This window comes from Zingiber officinale, chromosome 4A (assembly GCF_018446385.1).
Source record: "Zingiber officinale cultivar Zhangliang chromosome 4A, Zo_v1.1, whole genome shotgun sequence".
Lineage (NCBI taxonomy): Eukaryota > Viridiplantae > Streptophyta > Magnoliopsida > Zingiberales > Zingiberaceae > Zingiber > Zingiber officinale.
Genome location: NC_055992.1, coordinates 11,486,004 through 11,501,202, shown reverse-complemented (window position 1 = coordinate 11,501,202; position 15,199 = coordinate 11,486,004). Strand labels below are relative to the sequence as shown.

Genomic DNA, 15,199 nt, shown 5'->3' with positions numbered 1-15,199 from the left:
ACTTGCATTCCTCCTCGTTCTCATCCTCTGTGTTGTACATCTCTTACTCGGCAGAATATCTGTAATAACATTCGGATATATCTCAGTTCACTGAGACCAATAGTATTGGGTGGGGATCGCGGTTTACCATTGTGTCTTGAGAAATAGATGACACACGATAATCTTGAGGCGCAGCTGGAGATGAGATGAATCTGTTTTAAGGGCACTGCATTATATGCAGGCCTCAACATCGTTTCTTCCCGATTCAGGCATTTAGGTAATCTCACTTCCAACTCAACTGCGACATTCACTTGTGAATACTTCTAGAGAACTTGGCACTCGGGCCACAGTTAGGAGTAAAGTACATGTCTTCCCTGACTCAGTACGCTCTCCATTAGGCTGGAGAACTTGGGCATCTCGACCACCTCGAGAAACTTCCTGAGTATTTGGTGTTCAGCGATCCACTCAGAAGTCGACAAACTCTCTCGACTTGTGACTAAGTGACTTGGCACTTGGTGTACTCGATTGACCTAACACTCAGGGTACTCGGTTGGCATCCCACTCGAACTCAGGAAACATCAGATTAGCAAACCTCGCTATAATTGAGAGAACATGACCGCGACCAAAGAGGGTCCACTCCTACTTGGACAATCTAGCAACCCAGCCTAATTAATTTCAAGGCCGATAGTTTGAGATTATCACTACTCAATAGATAACTTTGATTTGATCTATAATTTTAATTTGGATCCCCGGTGTCAAAGATTGGGTTAACAATATGTGTGGATTTTGTAGATAGCTAGCTTTTTTAAGTTGTAAAATCCAGTCTCATTATTTATGACATGATCACTGTGTGTTTTTGGCAATTAGAAGTCGTTTCATTTTAACTGGACTAATATCCTCTGAATCTGTTTGACATCATGGATCAAAAGGTCGATGATTACTGTGGATTTATCAAATCATGTTTTGGGCAACCTACAGGGCAAGAATTCAAACTTCTCATCCTTAATAAAATGAAAGGGAAATTGTAATAAATGGTATCTAATGATGAAGCCTTTCTTGGCTCTCAAGATGTGTGGATGAAAAGCCTTAGAATGAAAGAAGATTTATCTCAAGTAGAGAAGGAGACCATGTCAAAGACAAAAAATAATAATAATAAAAGAACATTGAGTCTTCGCCTTCATCCATAAGTATTTGAATGATGCCTACTACTTCAAAGAAACATATTGGGAAATATTGGTAGAGGCTCGACTTTGAAATTTGATTATATTGTACGATCATTAAAGAAATAAAACATTTAGACATAATAAAAGCATTAGAAGATTCACTATTATGCGGAGATAGAGGGAGGCTCATCCGATACGGGTCAACTGTCGAGGTGAAGGTCAAAGTCAAGGTCAACGCCAAGATGTCAAAAGACTCGCCTATGGTGGCCAAGCGGAGGACGGCTACATCAGCCAATCAGGGCAATCAAGGTCTGATACAAAGGCTGGTCGGGTAATAAGGTGTCCGGGCGGGCCAACCGTGTAGCTTGGATAATACGGTAAGACAGTCAGACGCTCAGTGTGGAGCAGTAGGATACTAAGGAGACCGGAGAGCTTGTCTGAACGAGAGGAACATGCTACTACACTCAGTCACCGTAAGGAATAGCAGCTGAGATTAACAGAGTGGAGGAATCCCGATCGAGCGGCTGCCTCGCTCGGCCAAGCAGCGAGACCTGGCTATCAACGAAGTGGAGGAGTCTTGGCCGAGTGGCTACCACGCTCGGCCAAGCTGTTGGACCATTGTTATATCTCTCGATATCCTTCTGGGAAATAGTGTCGCTGACACGAGACATGGTCGACAGGCGGATCGTACAGCGGAAGCTTCTATTATCTTATTAGGGATATGCGTGCCCTGTTAAGGTATGGTGTCAGAGATACTTTCCTGATATGTCCCTTCATAGGACATATTGGAGAACGTGCCCGTGTCTCTAGGAGCATGCATGTCGCCCACAGGGGTCTATATAAAATGAGGTCAATCATCGATGGAGGTACGCATTATTACTGTTTGCGCTTGCGTTACTGTTGCTCTGCTTTCCTCTATGGTTTCGGTGATTGACTTGAGCATCGGAGGTCCAACGTCGGGGACCCCTTCCCTGGTTCGACACTGACGTTACTTATTTTGCAGAGTGGAGTATGTTCTACAGCCAATTAGCATAGTAGCCACATCCCCAGCTTTCCACCCTCCCGTTTTTTGACAGGATCATTTTGGCGTCGTCTGTGGGAACGTAGTCTCCATCCGAAACGAGAAGATGGAGGTCGCTGGATGACTCACCACAGTGATGCAAAGGAGCTCGATATGCTTATACAAGCCTGAGCGACAAGGATAGTGGAGTAGCAACAACAACAAGCGCTGGCTGAGCGCTAAGTGCATGAGCCCGTGGCATCAGCGGCGGGGCATCAAGCAGGATATGGAGGTCGAGCGGAGCATGTATCCGTTCAGGGAAAAAACAAGTAGTCGATCGGCACATATGAGGAGGTACCTAATGCGTTGATCCCCTTTCATTGAGTACTATTCCGAACTCCATTAGAGAAACGGGGCCGAGTGGACAAGGACCGGGGGTCTTCCTCGAACGACGCACCCGTTCGGGACGCGTGAAAAGGAAAGACACCAAGGGAAGATGATTAACAATTCTCGCAGGGGATTCTGGACGACCCTCTGTCGAGGTACTACACCTCGCTGGAGATCGAGAAATACAACCGAACTACCAATCTAGACGATCACTTGGCCAAGTTCGATAACACGGTCACACTTCATCAGTACAATAACAGGGTGAAGTGTCGGGTCTTCCTCACCACCCTCTCCCGATCAGCACAACGTTGGTTCAAGAGATTGCTGAACAGATCAATCCACAGCTTCAAGAACTTTCTAGTGGCGTTTCTACATCACTTCGCTAGTAGTCGCCGCCACCCAAAAACAAGCGTCAATTTATTCTCCCTGAAGCAAGGGCCTAGGGAGACACTGAGGGTCTACATCCAACGCTTTAACTAGGTGGCCATGGATATTCCCTCGATCTCCACATAAGTATTGGTGAATGTCTTCGCCCAAGGCCTCACCGAAGGGAAGTTCTTCCGATAACTTATCCGGAGGCCACCGAGGGACTTCGACCATCTGCTCAGGAGAGCCACGGAATACATAAATGTAGAGAAATCTCAAGCGGCCAGAAGAAAGGAGACGCCTGTCGAGTCCATAGCAGCATCCGAGCGATGTCAATCGAGTAGCCATCAACCCCTAAAGGGGCCTCGATTGGGAGGAACACAGCCACACCTTGAGCCCAGGACGCATGTCGTGCAGCATGTGATAGTCGGTCGCTCGAAAGCTGCAAAAGGTAAGGCATGGAAGCCATTATTCTACTCCTTTTATCAGTCGGCAATGCATAAGACGAGCGACTATTATGATCTGACTCCGATTGCAAGCCAACTAGCTCCACGAGGATATCGTCGGCGGTCACCATCACCTGATCGACATCATAGACATCGGTCAACTTGTCGGAAGGAGGAATATAAAGGGACGTCTGAGTGGTGACATCAATAGCCCTAACGAAGGAACAACACGAGTCCCGCCCAAGCTTTTGCTGAGCGGAACAGACCCTAGGCTGGGGAAAAAGAAAACAAGAATAACACCCCTCGGGGAGAAATTGGAATAAGTGCTAGTGGGCCAACTAGCGGTGATTCCAACCAAACGAGGAAGTCGCACACTCGGTGACTGGAGATCAACGTTGTTGGGTGCAGCAAAGCGAAGGCTGAAGGACCTGAAATAAGCTTTGGCTCCCGAGACTTGGAGGGAGTGAAGATCCCTCATGACGATGCCTTGATCATCCTAGCGATAATCGCTAATTATACTATTCATCGAACCTTTATCGATACAGAGAACTTAGTGAATATTATATTCAAGAAGACGCTCGACCAGTTGTAAGTCGACTGGAGCGAGTTGCAGCCAATGACGACCCCACTCTACGGCTTCACAGGCAATGAAGTGCTGCCAATCGACCAGGCACAGCTAGCCATTTCGCTCGGAGAGGAGCCGCTGAAGAGGACCAGGACGACGAATTTCATTGTAGTGGACGCGACGTCTACGTACAACGTCATACTGGGCCAACCCGCCCTCAACGAGTTCCAAGCAGTGGTGTTTACCTTCAACCAGAAGATTAAGTTTCCAGTAGACAACGAGGTGGGTGAGGTCAAAGGCGACCAGTACATCGAGATGGTCAAGTCCGAAGCAAGAGCCATTTGGAAGAACCCGCGCTTGGAGGTGAATGCTATCAGGGAGAGACCTCCTTCGCTGGTCTATAAATAAAAGAAGAAGGTTCATATTCACCCCTGTCGGTCGTAGGTACATGAATAAATCTAGATGTATCTGTATAAGTGTATGTCTTGTGGATGCATGAGGTAAACGATGTATAAAATTCACAAGTATTCAAGACTCTTGTTTCAATCAGCCAAGTTAAAAGTTGAGCAGCAACTATAAATCCTAGTCTACACCAACGATTAAGCGGTGACCTTAAACCCCTGTCTTCGTCAACGGTCGAGCGGCGAACTTAAATCCCTGTCTTCGCCAACGATCGAGGGATGACCTTAAACCCCCGTCTTTGTCAACGGTCGAGTGACGACCTTAAACTCAAGTCTTCGTCAACAGTCAAGCGGCGGCTATAAAATCGAGTCTACAATGAATAACGGCTGAGCGATCACTCTAAAAATAAAGTCTACGACAAATGAAAAGGATCGATGAATATATAAGCTGAGAGTAAGGCTGACCAGGAAACGTGCTGCTCCAAGAAGCAATTTTCACTAAAATAAGGTCGCTCGGTAGTTTTGGAGTGATCGCTCGGATATCCTAGCAACTGGTTACATTGACGATTGGACAAACATGGAACCACACTTAGAAATTTTTCACAAAACGTAAGTGGTTCGTAGTCCTACTCGAGCCGAACGATGATGCATGAACAGGTGGGACAACTAACAAAGCAAAGAAACTCCAAACGGTGAAATACAGAATCAAATAAACAAGGATACGCCGAACGGACGATCATACATTAAAACTTAGAAAATTTTTACAAGCTTGCGAGGGGAAATACAAAAAGAAGCAAGCTTCGCATGGGACGGGTTCACTCCAGGTAGTCCGGCACATCATCAGGTAGTGACTCGGTCAGCTTGTCCCGACTGATGACCTTGTTTGTCAAGGAGGTGGGATGTAGCCGCTATCCTTCAGCTAGTCGCGCATCCCATCAATGACAAGGTTGAAGAGGCAGAGCACCTGATCGATGAGCCGGTCGTTGAAAGGATCCGAGCGGAGGTAGTCTTGCTTCAGAATCTTGAACCGGCTTAACTCTGCACCTTGATAAACTTCCAATTTCATTTGAGAGGCCTCCAGGTCAGCCTTCAAAGTAGTCAGCCCGCCATCCTTAGTGGCGAGCTATACTTGCGCTGCTACTTGCTTAGTCGATCAGCTCTCCCACTTGGCATTCAGAGATAGGACCATCTCCTTCAGGTTTTGAGTCAAGACCTGAGCCTCTTTGTTCTTGATCTCTAGGTCCTCAATGGCTCGAAGCTTCCTAGTATTGGCCGAAAGGATCTTCGCCTCGAAGGAGCGGATCTGCTTATTGAGCCTCGCCAGTTGCAAAACCTGCTCGACACTCTTGCCCCTCTCTGCCTCTAACAGCTCAGTGCTCTTTTGTATATTAGCCTTTAATTGAGTGGCCTCGGCAATCAGCTGCTCCAAGCGCGCCTCAGAAGCCAATGACTAGCCGCTCGGAGCGCGCAATTGCTGGACTTCATGCTCCAAAAATATGAGCCTTTAACACATAGTCAGACTCTCGACCTAGTACTATAAAAACAAAGAAATTGTAAGAGCCTAGTGGATAAAAAGAAGTAAGCACAAAAACAACGTGCATACCCCAGTGAACATTTGAGTATAGCTGTTCGGGAGCTCTCCTAGAGAGATGACCGTCGCACGGGCCCAGACATCGACCCATATTTGTGCGAGCGACCCTTAGATTCATATCTGGTGCTCGAGGGTTCGGGATGCAATGTCGTCCGGACTATGCCACTAATCGATTTGCAAATGGATAAGTGTCGTTATCTGCCTCTGGCCTCTCGAACCAGAGGGTTCTGAGGTAGCTCTGCTCACAAATTGGGGCGTGGGGACCGATCGAATGTGGGACACTTGGGCCACCGACAAAGTTTGGGGAGACATGAAGGCGACCGGTGATGCTCAAATTGTCCCCAGCGGCAGCCCGGACAACAACATCATCCGATCGGATGACAGTGAGGTGTGAAGTGACGTGGCTCGTTGCTCTGGAAGAGTAGGCGTGGACATCTCACCCCGCTCGGAAGATGGTCATGAGTCGGCTTGGGCTAGAGTCGGCAAGGCAGAAGTGGTAGAACAAGAGGATGCTTCTGCGCGGCACCTCTTGCACTGTCGTAGGGATTCACCTGAAGTGGCCGACTCAGAAGTTATCACGATCGACAGTATCGAGGGTCGTTCGGGGGAAGGTCTGTTGTAGCGGTCGCCCCACTAGTTGCAGTTTGACCTCTTCCACCCTTGTTGGTCGGCACTTCCACTCTTTCGACCTTGCCAAGAAGATCCACGTGGGAGTTGACCGACTGTAGGCTTCGGCTCTCTAGTTCGGCCACTGCCGTAGCATTGATCTCAACGTCTGTGAGTTTGCTCTTGCAAACCAGACGCACCCTTAACATGATGCGAGCTGCAATAAAGGAAAGCAAAATCAGTTAGATACAAGGGTGAAGAAAAGAAATGGCATACCTAGGCTGGACGAAAGCCTCGTGCGGATCGGGCTCAAGTTGAACACGTAAAGAAGGTCCTCCAACAGCAACCGGTGAATGTGATATTTCTAACTGGCCAAACTGGAAGCTGCCTAATGAAAGTCTGATCGGCTTCTGTACTTCCCGAGCGATAAGGGATTCGTCGCTTCTATCTGCCAGCCAGTTGGAAAGTCTGGTCGCTCAGAAAAATGAAGAAAGAAGTAGTGGTCCCTCCAATGCTTATTGGAGGACGACGTCTTAACAAAAAAGATCAAGCCGACTCGGGCTTGGAACAGGAAGGTCCCCGGCTCAGACAATTTAGGGTAACAAAAATAATGAAAGAGTCAAGGAATCAAAGGAATGTTGTATAGGTGGAACAAAACAACGACCCCGCACAACAATTTAAAGAAGTTTAGCACTAACTAGTTAAGGGAAATATAGAAATATTTGCAAACAGTGGAGAAGAATGGATGAACAGGGAACCTCAGGCCAGTGGTAAACTAGTCCTTAAAAAAACACAAAAAAAAACCGCGGGTGGTTCGTGTGGCCAGTCATACGTAGAAGGAATAGCAACTTGGTAGTTGGATGCAAATTGGTAGGCGGATTTCATACTTTCAATATCATCCCCGTCGAACCTGGACTCGGTGGAAGTATACCAGAGCCCAGGGATAGGGACGGGGGGTTGCGAAAAACTGGCCATCGAAAATAAAAGATGCAGGAAGGAGTAGCAAACGGATTCAGATATGGAAAAGGTGAAGAAGCTTATAGAAAAGATCCCCGGAGAAGAAGAAAAGGTGAAGCGTCGCAGAAGGCTCAAAGACGAAGGCACACGGAGTGAAGCAGACGACGATGCAAGTGAGGTTTATAAACCTCACACCCGATCGCCCTAAATCGTCCAATCCAGGGTTCGAAAAATCGGGAGAAGATCTAGTCATAGATTTGAAAAGGTATCTGTTACATCACCAGTGGATATCCGCCTGTCATGTCAAACATACTGCGGCAGAAAGTGGGACACGTGGCGTTCAGCTAGCGGAAGACATTCATGAGGCTTAATTAAAAGGTATGGTCTGCTCGGTCATAATGATCAGAGATTTATACCACTTTTAAGAAATTTGGATGACGTCAGCTACTATGAAAGGACGCTCATCCGAGGGAGCACAGGGAAAAGAAGAATTTCACCAAGTGTTGTCACCCATTGTCCCGATCGGCACAGAGAGTGGGTTATCACACTACCGAGCGGTCGATTCACTATCTACCTTGGTAGGTATGATCCGAGCGGCAACTACAAATCAAGCCTACCAAAACAAAGCCGAACGGTGTAAACTTTTGTTCCGAACAGAAACTTGGGAGCATATCTGGTCCGATCAGACGTGGAAGCCACCGAAGACTCTACTAGTCTAGTCAGTTGGACTTGCAACCTCCTTCGACTAGATTTGAAGGGGAGGCTTGTGATGCGACGATAGAGGGGGGCCCACCCGGCACAGATCAACTGTCGAGGTGGAGGTCAAAGTCAAGGTGGTCAATGCCAAAGTATCAAAAAGCTCGCCAACGGTGGCCAAGCCTAGGACGGCTACAGCGGCCAGTCATGGTAATCAGGGTCTGATTGGCAAGAGCCTACAAAGGCCGGTCGAGTAATAAGTGTCTGGGCGGACCAACCATCTAGCTCGGATAACCAGACACTAAGTGTGGAGCAATAGGACGCTAAGGAGATCGGAGAGCTTGTTCGAACGGGAGGGGCATGCTACTACACTCAGTCACCATAGGGAAGAGCAGCTGAAGTCAACAGAGCGGAGGAATTCCGGCCGAACGGCTGCCCTGCTCGGCCAAGCAACGGCAATAGAGCGGAGGAGTCTCGGCCGAGCAACTACCCTGCTCGGCCAAACAGTTGGATCATTGTTATATCTCTCGATATCCTTCTGGGAAATAATGTCGTTGACACGAGGCATGGTTGACAGGCAGATCATACGATGGAAGCTTCTACTATCTTGTCAGGGATATGCATGCCCTATTAAGGTATGATGTCAGAAGTACTTTCCTGACAGACCCCTTCATAGGACTTATTGGAATACATATCCATACCTCGAGGAGCGTGCACGCATCCATCAGGGCTCTATATAAAGGGGTGATGTACGCATTATTACTGTTTGCGCTTGCGTTACTGTTGCTTCGCTTTCCTCTATAATTCCGGTGACTAATTTGAGCATCGAAGGGCCAACGCCGAGGACCTCTTGCTTGACTCAACACTGACGTTACTTGTTTTGCAGAACAGAACACGTTCTACAGCCAGTCAACGCGGTAACCATATATCTAGCTTTCCATCCTCTCATTGTGGGATGGGATCAACTACAAATCCATAAAAGAAAATTGAAGATAACAGAAGTCATTAGAACAAGTTCTCAAAACTGACGAGACAATGTTGAAGAAAGATGGGAGAGGAAACAACTATTTTAAAGGATATACACCGATCGACAAAGAAGAGGTCATGAATATATAAGAAGGAAAATGTGCAAATTGGATTATGTAAACTAATTGATGAAGAATATAATTAATTGTTGAAGAAAGGCAAATAAGGATTAAAAGTGCACAGGGAGAGTTCGATGCGTTGGAGGATCAACAGTGTTTACTCAGTGGGAAGTGATCGATTGAAAGGATCCAAAATGAAAGGGAAAGGAGATGGGTTCAAAATTAAAGGGAAAGCTACTGCAGCGATTCTTTAATCTTTCTATCCGGTGGAAAACATGTGTTATCGTTGTTAATAAAATTAAATGACAAAATTATCTCTGGTCGTCGAGCCACGGACACGTAGAAAGTTTTGTCTTAAAATAAAAAAACAATTTGTGGCTGATAGTGGGAGATCCGAATATAATAATATCATAACGTAATCCACGAGTCTAAGTAAATAAATATTAAACGTAAGAAAGATTAATCTTTATCATACTAAATAAAGATTTCACATGATCGTTCTAATTAATTATCATAATTTGAGTTGACTAGTCAATTGGACGTGCTCAAATTGCGTGTGATCGAGTTCAAAATCGGTGACGGTAGGGAGTTGAGACGTGGTTTTGTTATTAACTTGATAAAGACTTTGTGTAATAAAAGAGAAGAAGTCCTCGATAATGATCCTTCAAAATTTAAATCAATGTTCGATCTCAAAGAGAAAAATAATGAACTAGAGTGAATGATGTGTATAAATAAGAAACATCGTATATCTCCGTTTGTAGATGGAGATCCTTTTGATAATGTTACTGTTGTATTATTCACGCATCTCAAAGCATTAATACGTTTCTCAAAATTTTTCTAAGAAAAGATAGGTCATAAAGTGCCTCCGACACTTTTTCGCAAATCGTTATGAGTTGACAAATTGAAAGCTTCTAAAGGACGATTTACCGACGAGCTATTCTCTGTTCTTTCCGACAAAAACTTTCAAAAGTGTTACTGTATGACAGGTATCTAAGTTTCTCTATAGGTCGACCGACGGCCATTTGGTAAGTATATCGTTAGTTTGGTCATACAGAGTGAAGCTACTGACTTATTCTTCACTCGATTTTCATATTATCGAAGAGGCGCACTAAGGGTCAATTGATAAGGATGGTGGGCCGGATAACTTAGTATTTGACTCTTAATTTCAATTGCAAGTTGCGAATAACGACCGTTCGGACAGTCTGATCGGTCTTTCACATCCGACCATCACTGAAGACCCACTCGGCTAGCATTGCTTGATCCGTAGTCTACAATCTCATGGTCCTCCACAACAACCGTTCTGACTACTTCGACCCACTCTTGGATGGAACCTCTTATCACCGTATAAGTGTGCTTGCTTAATCATCTAATAATGTCAAAGATCAATTTGCACACAAATGTCAAAATCAAGCTCAAAAAATCATCTCATCACAAGGCAACATCTGGCCAACAATCTAATCATCAGCTGAAATATCTGACTCTAACCATGTTGATGAATCGCACAAGGAAACAATATTGACCCAAACACTCGCCTCTCCTTCCCTGTTCTTTCACCGAACTGACGTACGTCTGCCACCGCCGGAAAACCTCATCTCCGGCCGCCGTCGGTCTCTTAATTATTACTCCCCCCCTATTTTGAGCACTGCAATAGGATGATAAAAAAATTTTAAAAACCACAATTTTCTGCACCGTGATTTTCACATGCAAATTCCGCTTCCACCTTTTCGTAATTTGTAATTTCTCGTATCGATCGATATGTGACGTGCGAGAACTTTCTTCCATTTAATTTTTAGATCAAAAACAAGAAGAAAAAAAAACCTTACGAATAAGTAATCGACCACAATTTATTTATTTCTTTGACTAATCTCCAGCCACAATATATATTCCATCAATTTCCCAAAAAAATAAAATAAATAAATTCTCAAAGTGTGCGCGTGTAGACGGACCAGAACAGAGGATATATACGCGACGTTGGCCTGCAAAAGCCGCCACTTGAACCACCGCCACAAGCAGTGCGTTCACCAGACCAAGCACAAAGAAAATTCTCAGACACAATCACAGAGGCGAAGAAAACAAGCATCTCGATTCCTTATCCTCCTCCACTTATATATGACGACGATGACTGTTTCTTCTCCATAAATTCTCAATTCCCTTCTTGTTGATCATCTTCCTATGAGAGTCGCTTGCTGCCGGAACCCAACCACGACACTCCACCGCCGTCCTCGTCCTTCGCCATGTTGGAGGCACGCCGCTGGGAGAGGGAGCGCAGAAGCCCCGAGAGGAGCCTCACCGCCGGTAATGGTTACGTGGAGGTCGATCCCTCCGGCCGCTATGGACGCGTAAGCTTTCTCATGCTGATTTCTAAAATAATTAAAGTTCATCCCTTTGCTTCTTTGTTTAATGAATCATATAAAGTTCAATCTCTCTTTTTATTATTATATACGAAACAATTCCTTCTGTCGTTGTTGGTTCTTGATTATTCAGGGAATTAAAGAGGCAGAGCTCTTCGTAAATTGGGCAAAACATGCCCTGTTACAATATTAATGAATTCCTTGAGTTGACGTATACTCAAACTCAATTATTGATTTATTGTAGCTGTAATTATTTTCTTTATCGTCTCCATTTCCATGGAATTAGCTATTGGGCGTGATGCCTTTACAGAAAAGAAAGAAAGCATATTTTTCTCCATGGAAAGTCACATGGAGAAAACGATGTGGAGCATCTAATAATACTGAATGATGAGAATTGCGAGTTGCCAACCATCTCTGCAATTTTCTAAAGAATCAACGTCATTTTTTTTTGACATATATGAGACGATTTGCTGCGTGAGTCTGTCGCAGTGAGAGATTTGTCTGCAGTAGTATATCTGAACTATTAATTAATTCTTGGAATCGACTTGATTAATTGTCATATATCTTAGCGTATAATTCAATCGTTTTTCTTATGAAATGCATAATGAAAGAACTGAGAACCATGCAGACTTCTCATGATCTCTCTGTTTCTGTGTGATATACCTGATAACAGTTTGATGAAGTGCTCGGGAAAGGAGCAACCAAGACTGTGTATCCTCCGAAAGAAAAACAATTTAATTTCAATGTTTAGCAAGAAATTAAATAAATAAGTAGAATTTTGTCTTGAGAAGAGAAGGGAAGCTAAAGAGATATCTTAACTGAGAAATTCAGATACAAGGCATTTGATGAGTTAAATGGCACGGAGGTGGCCTGGAACCAGGCCAAGCTCTGCATCGTGATGCAGTCGCCGGAGGCGCTGCAGCGGATGTACTCGGAGGTGCACCTGCTCAGCTCCCTTAGCCATGAATCCATCATCCGATTCCACGCCTCGTGGGTCGACATCCAGCACCGGACTCTCAACTTCATCACTGAGATGTTCACCTCCGGTACCCTCCGAGAGTACGTCAACTAATTCATGCGATAATTTCTAATCATATATCGAATTTCGTGTTGTTTTAAATTGAATCAAACGAGCTCGACGTTCAGGTACCGGCAGACGTATCCACGAGTCGACATCAGAGCCATCAAGAGCTGGGCGCGCCAAATCCTGCATGGTCTCGTCTACTTGCACGGCCACGATCCCCCGGTGATCCACAGGGACATCAAGTGCGACAATATCTTCGTCAACGGCCATCTCGGGCAAGTCAAGATCGGCGATCTCGGCCTCGCTGCCGTCCTCCGCCGCCACCAGTCCGCGCACAGCGTCATCGGTACTCCCGAGTTCATGGCGCCGGAGCTTTACGAGGAAGAGTACAACGAGCTTGTCGATATCTATTCCTACGGCATGTGCATGGTTGAGATGCTCACAGCCGAATGCCCTTACAGCGAGTGCTGCAATCCAGCTCAGATCTACAAGAAAGTTACTTCGGTGAGAGAATTAATTAATTACCTGTGGATTTTGAGTTGAATTTCTAAGACTGAAACTAATTAATTAATTTGGTAGGGGAAGTTGCCTGAAGCATTCTATCGCATACAAGATCCGGAGGCGAAGCGATTCATCAGTAGGTGTTTAGAAAACGTGGCGAACAGATCATCGGCGAAGGAGCTACTTCTTGATCCTTTTCTTGCACTGGATGATCATCATGGTCCGCCATTGACACTGAAGAACACCCCTGCTCACGTGGCTGATCAGGACTCCATTTTGCATGATCACAAGAAGAACTTGAACTCGTCTGATCAGGTTGACGACATTGTCGATTGCACGATCAAGAGAACTGATATGAGTATCACCGGGAAGATGAACCCCGAGGGCGATACGATCTTTCTCAAAGTTCAAATTGCTGACAAAGAAGGTAATTAATCTCGGGAGCTTGCGCTGCTGCGAGATCTTGAACTTCTTTTGTAAAACTGATCATGTATGCTCACGATCGCTCTCGCTAGGCCACGTGAGGAACATCTACTTCCCCTTCGATGTCGTGAGCGATACACCGATGAATGTGGCGAATGAAATGGTGAAGGAGCTCGAGATTACGGATCGAGAGCCTTTGGAGATTGCGGATATGATAGCTCAGGAGATATCGATTCTGGTGCCGGATTGGAAGGAAAGTGCTAGCGGAGGCAATGACCTTCACCATGCCTATAACTATGTGGATGATGCTGAGGATGGCTGCAATCACCCATTTTACAATATCGCATCGCCGACTTCCTCCCAAGGCTCTGTGTTTGGAACAGGGCAAAGAGAAGGGTGGTTTCAAGGCGCGAACAATAATTAATTATAGATTCTTACTCGGGATCGATTTTGACGGAATTAATTAATTATTGATTACTCTCATCTGAATCCTTATGCAGGTGGTTTGTTTTCTGATGACGACGACATGAGCTCCACTCACTCAGGCAAGTATTCTTGCATGAATTACACCTCGAGCAACGAGCAAGAAAGCGAAATGAGCTTCCACCAGAGCAATCACGAGGCGAAAGAAGATGCCGCACTGACGAGGGAGCTCGAGAAGAAGTGCAGCGTAGGACAACCGGAGTCTTCCTCCTCAAGGACCTCTTGTGCTCCAAAGGGAAGCACTGCAGATAGCCGGAGGTTGACGCGAAACTGCTCGATGGTCGACATGCGAAGTCAGCTACTTCATCGGAATCTCGTGGAGCATTTGAAGAAGAGGCTGTTTAAGACCGTCGGCGCGGTGGAGCAGATTGGGTTTCAGAACCCATTGAATGGCTCTCGCAAGGCAACTTCATCCTCTAGGGGAGGAGGAGGAGAGTACAGGAAACAAAAGCCAGGGTTTACATGGGCAAGAAGTTGATTTCCTCTGAGAAAAGGGAAAACAACAACTTTTGAGTTCTTAGCAAGTGTTTTGAGGTGCTTGTAATGTATTCTTGAAAGCATCTGAATTTGGGTGCTTGTAATCCTAAGGAGTAGTCGGTCAACTACTCATCTGCGTTAATTATGCGTGATTGAAAAGTCATAATCGACGTTCGACTTAATCCTTTCTCATCCCCAATTTCGTCGCAGTATAATAATATTCATCGAACATATATATGATCATCGTCGGTAGTGATTCAGAATTCACTCCGCTACATGGAATTAAACAAAATGAAATTGTCTTTGATATTAATCGTCCTGCAATGCAAGACGTTTACATATTGTTTTACCGATGATAAAAAAAAGACAAAATTTTCCTTTAAGTGGAAAAAATAATAAACAAATAAATTATGTATGCGTGTTCTTCTTCTCCTCCATCCTGTGCTAGTTTTTGTCGCCGTCGATTCCCGGGTCTGGGCCAGCGGGCGGCGTTGTTCCCCTCGGAAGAATGTTGAGAAGCAGCGGCTTGTAGCTGTCCACCAGAATCTGCCGGACGCTGCTTCCCGACGGCGGTGGCGGGACCGCCGCTTGGCCCTCTCTCGGCAAAGCTATGTTGAAGCTCGGCTCGCCGGACAGGAACACTCCGTTCAGAGGCCGAGAGAAAGTCAGCTGTGGAGGGCCAAGGACGAGGAGGAGGA

At 45.6% G+C, this 15,199-nt stretch overlaps 1 protein-coding gene across 2 annotated transcripts; it reads left to right on the top strand.

Annotated features, from left to right (window-relative positions):
- Positions 1-11,221: 11,221 nt before the first annotated feature.
- Positions 11,222-14,643, top strand: LOC121969538 (probable serine/threonine-protein kinase WNK5). Of its 2 annotated transcripts, none has more exons than XM_042519682.1 (7): positions 11,222-11,581; positions 12,267-12,304; positions 12,425-12,652; positions 12,740-13,121; positions 13,203-13,545; positions 13,634-13,948; positions 14,042-14,643. In XM_042519682.1, exons 1-7 carry the CDS (start codon positions 11,477-11,479, stop codon positions 14,500-14,502), a joined length of 1,872 nt encoding a protein of 623 aa, XP_042375616.1. In that variant the 5' UTR covers positions 11,222-11,476; the 3' UTR covers positions 14,503-14,643. The 2 variants fall into 2 exon arrangements, with proteins under 2 accessions (XP_042375616.1, XP_042375615.1); XM_042519681.1 differs by having other exon boundaries at positions 13,197-13,545.
- Positions 14,644-15,199: the final 556 nt, after the last annotated feature.

Bases quoted from the DNA above. Each gene is read 5' to 3' on its own strand.
- LOC121969538 (XM_042519681.1), top strand. From the start codon at position 11,477: ATGTTGGAGGCACGCCGCTGGGAGAGGGAGCGCAGAAGCCCCGAGAGG. The intron at 11,582-12,266 runs GTAAGCTTTCTC...ACCTGATAACAG, and splicing joins CCTCCGGCCGCTATGGACGC to TTTGATGAAGTGCTCGGGAA. The intron at 13,546-13,633 runs GTAATTAATCTC...CGCTCTCGCTAG, and splicing joins TCAAATTGCTGACAAAGAAG to GCCACGTGAGGAACATCTAC.